The sequence below is a fragment of the Octopus bimaculoides genome, chromosome 3 (genome assembly GCF_001194135.2).
Source record: "Octopus bimaculoides isolate UCB-OBI-ISO-001 chromosome 3, ASM119413v2, whole genome shotgun sequence".
Lineage (NCBI taxonomy): Eukaryota > Metazoa > Mollusca > Cephalopoda > Octopoda > Octopodidae > Octopus > Octopus bimaculoides.
Genome location: NC_068983.1, coordinates 53,699,113 through 53,705,771, shown reverse-complemented (window position 1 = coordinate 53,705,771; position 6,659 = coordinate 53,699,113). Strand labels below are relative to the sequence as shown.

General features: G+C 33.5%; 1 protein-coding gene across 4 annotated transcripts in view; it reads left to right on the top strand.

Moving 5' to 3' along the window:
- Window positions 1-6,659, top strand: part of LOC106880479 (sodium-coupled monocarboxylate transporter 1) — a 177,370-nt gene that overhangs the window by 119,313 nt on the left and 51,398 nt on the right. For 3 of the 4 annotated variants that reach the window (XM_052966176.1, XM_014930423.2, XM_014930422.2), the window contains one exon: window positions 3,390-6,168. The exons of the other annotated variant lie outside the window; for it this stretch is intronic. In XM_052966176.1, the coding sequence (XP_052822136.1) occupies window positions 3,390-3,629 (240 nt within the window). In that variant the 3' untranslated portion in view covers window positions 3,630-6,168. Of the gene's footprint in view, window positions 1-3,389; window positions 6,169-6,659 lie in introns of those variants that run through there. 4 annotated transcript variants of the gene reach the window in all.

Sequence of the window (6,659 nt, the reverse complement as noted above, 5' to 3'; positions counted from 1 at the left end):
ATATATATATATATGTATATATATATATGTATGTATGTATGTATGCCAGTGCCGATGGCACATAAAAAGCACCATTCGAGTGTGGTTGATACCAGTGCTACCTGACTGGCCCCCGTGTCGGTGGCACATAAAAAGCACCCACTACACTCTCAAAGTGGTTGGCATTAGGAAGGGCATCCAGCTGTAGAAACCTTACCAGATCAGATTGGGGCCTGGCGCAACCTCCTTGCTTGCCAGTCCTCAGTCAAACCATCCAACCCATGCCAGCATGGGAAGCAGACATTGAACAATAATGATGATGATGGTGATATATTTATATATACATTTCATTAACAATGTAGCGTGTATGATTTGACTTATGTATATGTGCATATATTTGTTTGTATATTTGTGTATATATATATGTACATATATGTAGATGTTTGTATGTGTATGTATTTATGTATTTATGTATGTATATATGTATGGGCAACTGTCATTGACAGTATAATGTGTAAGTTTTGACATATATATGTGTATATATACATCTGTTTGTATACTTGTGTCTACATACTATAACTGGAATATTTCACATATTCTTACAGTTCTTTTAATGATGTGTAATTTCTTAATTGGTTACATTCCTTCTGGTTTTGTGGAGTTTAAATTCTTAAGATTGGTACTCAGACAGTTAGTTATATTTGTGTGTGTCCATTCATGTACAAACAGATGTATATATATTTGTATGAGTCTAGGACATTTACCCCTACCCATGGACAATAACCACCCCACCCAAGGCCAATTACCCTGAGTACAACTGATGATGATTTAAAACTTCTTAATATATTTGAGAGGGGGTAATTAACCAAAGGGGGTAATAGTCCTACAGGGTAGTTGTTAGCGGGTGCGGAATTGTCCTATGAGAGGGTAATTGCCCTGGGCGGGGTGGGGGGTAATTATCCTGATACGATTTGTACAGATGTATGTATGTATGTTTTGCTGGTTTTATTTTTTTGTATTTTATTTATCACCCATAGAGAAAGAGTTGGTTAGTTTCTATCTGTGCAAAGAAAGAATTTTTCATTGGAATTTAGAAAAAAATCAAGCTGGGTAGTGTTGTTTGTTTGTTTGTTTGTTTGTATGTATGCATGTATGTATTTATGTATGTATGCCTGTATGTATACATGTATGTATGTACGTATGTATGTACATATGTATGTATGCATGTATGTACGTACGTATGTATGTATGTGTGTATGTATGTATATATGTATGTGCATATGTATGTATGCACATACATATATATGTATGTATTATGTATGTATATATGTATGTATGTATATATGTATGCATGTATGTATGCCTGTATGTATGTATGAATGTATGTATGCCTGTATGGATGCATGTATGTATGTACGTATGTATGTACATATGTATGTATGTACGTATGTATGTGTGTATGTACATATGTATGTATGTGCATATGTATGTGCATATGTATGTATGTACGTATGTATCTATGTATGTATATATGTATGCATGTATGTTTGTATGTATGTATGTATGTATATATGTATGTATGTATACTCACCAGCTCACAGTATACAGACACAGATCATGTGTTAGTAGCCTGCTGGAAAAGATGTTTTCCTGGGGCTAAAAAGTAGTAGCATCATCCTGCGTAGGACTACCAAGTTACATTGGCAAATAGGCTTTACTGTTTGGTACAGTTATTACACATTTCCCATTCAGAGATTTAAAATCAGTTGTTTTTCTACTTATGAGATCAGCAACTGTGTGTTGCTTTAAAAGTATATACTTTGAGCAAGGTCGAGTACCTACCATCTCTAGCCAGCGATTGTCCTGTACCAAAAAAGGGAAATCACCCAGAAACCATTGGTCTGCAGGTATTGCTTCAGCTAGTAAAGAGGCAGTAGACTCCCTTGCTTACAATATACAGACACAGAGCATATATCAGTAGCCAGCTGGAAAAGATATTTTTCTGGTGGCAGCAGCAGCGACAGTGGTAACATTGTCCTGTGCAGGACTGTGACATTACGTTGGCAAGTAGACTTTACACCACCTGTCCTCGTCTGTTGTTGTTTTTTCGTATATTCTCCTATATATATATATATATATGTAATTTAAATAATAAGAGTGATAAATTGGATATTAATTTAATTAAGACCAATTTAAAACCAGTGGCCTAGCATAAAGAAAATTCTGAAAATTCAGAAAAATTATATTACATACATGTGAGAAGGGATGACTATTAAGTGGACATCCATTATGCTAGAAATCGACCATCAACGGTCAAACCACAAAAGAAAAGAATGTTCTTGCTTTCTAGAGTAAAGGATGTCCACTTAGTGGTCATCCCTTCTCACATGTATATATATATATATGTGTGTGTGTGTGTGTGTGTGTGTCTACATGTATGTACATATGTATGCACATACATATGTGCACATGTACACATTGGCTCAGGCCTCCATGGCATTGCATGTGTGGATGTTATTACAAACTGAACTTTCTGAATGTTTTATATATTTTGCTTGTACCTTTGACAATTTATACCTTTGATCTTCTGAGCAGGCATGTTCTTTCTGGTTTTCTTAATCTCAGCTTCTCAGTATTGATACTAAGGCAGTTAGTGGTTTTGCCAAATGCTCCAATTTCCAAAAATCTATAATCATTATCCAAAATGGAACAACTGTAACTTTCTCATCAGTTCACTGTAGATCATCGATGGCTATGTATCCAGTTAATGAGGTCTCACTGAATGCTATCAGAGGAATAGTCAAAAGAAAAAAAAAAAAAAATTAAGAACTGTTTTATTGCTGAGTGGGTTCTTTGTAAATTTAATTGTTTTTGTAATAGTGTGTGTCTGTGAGTGTGTGTGTGTGTGTGTGTGTGTGTGTGTGTGTGTGTGTGTGTGTGTGTGTGTGTGTTTTATCTTCACTGTAAAAAAAGCTGTTTATGAATATGTATAATCTTACTGTCATAAATATATTTATTTTTACTGAGATTCTTGCAATGGCTCTATGTGGTTGAAAAAAACAAATTTGAAAATATCTTGTGTCTTGAAAGAATGTTATATAGTGTCATCTTTGTTTTGTTCTTTGTTTTTTTTTATTTGCATTAATGTACTTGAAATTTATGCAAATATAACTGGAATTTTATTTTCTCCTAAATTCACTTTTTTTTACTTACATCAAAAGCATTTTTGTTTGTTACATTTATTTTTACTCTAATTCCCTATAATCTTGTGACTATAATATCATCCTGACTCTTCATATTATTCCATAGATATGATAGAATCAGGAATTCATTAAAATCATAACAATACTAATTAATAGCTAATTTTATTTTGCACTGTTTTTGAATATATTTTTCTTTCCTTGATATAGTCTAGCAATTCTCAAGAAGATCAATGCCAGGTACAAACAATATCAGGTAGATATGCCAGCCACAATCAGTTCGGTTCCTATTCAAAGACACCAAATTCTCGTCCTGGCATTTTGAAGACTCCATCCCACTCCATCAGTTCAGTGGACTCTGGCAAAGACAGCATCAAGACAACATCGTTTTCTGATGACATTTCAATTAGAACTATAGCTTCAAAAGTATCATATGAATCCACCGTTTGATATCTATGACAATAGATCTGCTGTCATTTGTGGCTCTGTCTGTTGGAATATGTATGTATGATTGTATGTATACATGTATATAATATGCTGGCATGCATGTATGTACAAATGTATGTATGACTTAATACAACTATAATGTGCAAATTTTATCATTCCCTTTTTGACATGCCTCATTATATATAAGCATTGCGCATGCTTGATAATTTATCTTAATTAATGCTGTTTTTATTATCATTATCATTATTATCATTATTGTTATTTTTTTTTTTATTGCTTGGTCTTAAAGCAATGGCTGTACTCAAGACTCTTCACAGACTCTTCAAGCCGGGGTTAGTTCATGTTAAATATGGTGTGGTTTTAAGTTTGTATGTGTATGTATCTATACACCCATCTCTTTACATATGTGTGTATGTATATATGTGTGTGTGCATGTATGTATGAATGTGTGTGTATGTATGTATGTATGTATACATGCATGTATATATGTATATATATATGTGTGTATATATATGTATATATATATATATATGTATATATATATATATGTATATATATATATATATATATATATATATATATATATATATATATATAGATAGATAGATAGATAGATAGATAGATAGATAGATATGATGATGATGGCGGTATATATATATATTTATTGATCAGACCAACAGATGGCGTTATACACCACTGGTCACAATGTGCTTCCAATTCTGCCTTGATTGCACCATTCTCTTCTGTTTTGATCCAAATTGCTTAACCAAATCGTCTTCCCATTGTCATATCTATATGTGTGTGTGTGTGTGTGTGTGTGTGTCCGTGTCCTCAGGAATTTGAGGTTTCACTGTCCATTGCTCTGAGTTTTACACTTAACTATTATTCAAATGAAGCAATGATGTATCATGATAGAGGTACACTTCTGACACTTGCAAAAAAAGTTAAATCTGCATTATGTACAGAGTACACTGTTCCTCTTTTGTTTCCATACAACGATACACACCATCCTAAAAAAACAGACAGACACATATACTCTTGTATGTATGTATGTATTTATATGTATATACTTCGTTTTTGTATCTGATTTGCGAGATTCTTTTATGTGAATTTGCATGTTGAAATAAATAACAGAGTCAACTTCCATTGATAACGTTGCAAAAGTAACGAAAATTTTGAAAGAAAATAATATATAAATAATAAATGAGTGGAAATTGAACCAGTGAGTGTGTTAGAAAATAAGGCATTAAGACAATATGACTCTCCCCAGACACAACAACAAAAAAAACAATATATATATATACATATATATATATTTATACATACAGTTATTTCACATCTACTAATATGCATTTGAATTCACACACACACACACACACACATGCACACCAACCAGTGACATGTGAAAATACTACCTTCAAAACTGAATTTTTTTCTTTTTCTTCTTTTTATCTTGTCTGTGTATACCAAGGAGTGCAATGCTTTTGTTGGGTTCTTTAGACTACGTATCATCTCAAGCTGGCCTTTTACAGATGGTTGGTTTGGTATGTTAGGGAGAAATACACTCATTTAAAAATCTCAGGGAAAACTTTAGTCAGCTTTTGTAATCTGTTTGGGGTGCTGGTTGTACAACCAAAGACCTTCACATGCCAAATTGTTGTTGTACAGGTTCCTTATGTGAGAAAGGGAGTTTCATTTTGGTCTCTCCTGTATACCAAAGTTTCGAATTTCATCTTTAAAATAATCTTCCATGTGTATATAATGACCAGTTGTTCACTTTGGCATTCTTAAGAGTAGAAACTATTGTTTGGCAGCACTCTCATTAGTTATGTTCTCTGAATTTGCTTATTTTCTTATTAATACATACATACATACATACATACATATGTACATACATACATACATACATACATACGTACGTACATACATACATATGTACATACATACATATATACATACGTACGTACATACATATGTACATACATACATACATACATATTCCAAAAATTTAGCACATAAATACATATGCATGCATCTAGACTTAAAAACGCATCCATAAAACAAACATACAAATCTGCGCATACACTAACACCAAATACTGCACACACACACATATGCACAAATACCTAGATGATGTTGATAAAAGTTCCAATGAAGGAGCCTTGAATCTATGTTAGAGTCCGGCTCTTTCTCTAAGGATAAGAAATACAGAAATGAAACTGATTGATAACATACATACATACATACATACATACATAAAACATACACATCTGCACACACATACATAAATTATACAAATCTGCACATACATACACACAAACAAAAAATACCCTGTTGTTGATGTTGAAATTCCGACGAAGGAGCCTTGGATCTAGGTTAGAAACTGAATTTTTCTCTATTTCAAGAAGTCTTGAATTAAATTTAATAATTACATACATACATACATACATACATACATATGTTATCATTTAAATATATTAGCATGTCTAGATATGCAACTACATGCTGGCATGGGTTAGACAGGCTCCAGTCTGATGTGGCATGGTTTTCGATGGCTGGATGCCCTTCCTAACACCAACCACTCCGAGAGTGTAATGGGCGCTTTTACATGCCACCGGCACAGGTGCCATTTGCGTGACACCGGTATTTGCCATGATTGCGATTTTGTTCAGCTTGATGGGTCTTCATCTCAAGCATGACATAATGCCAAAGGTCTTGGTCATTGCCTCCGTGAGGGCCAACACACGAAAGGAACTTGGCCACTTTGCTTCTATGAAGTCCAATGCTTGAAAGAACTCAGCCACCTAGCCTCTGTCAGGCCCAACACTCGAAAGGAACTCAGCTGGCTTGCCAGTCCTCAGTTAAAAACCATCCAACCCATGCTAGCATGGAAAGCAGATGTTAAACGATGATGATGATTTGTGTGTATATATGTGTGTGTGTGTGTGTGTGTATGTATATATGTTTATATATGTATACATATGTAGTTATATATATATATATATATAAATATATGTATGTATATATATATAT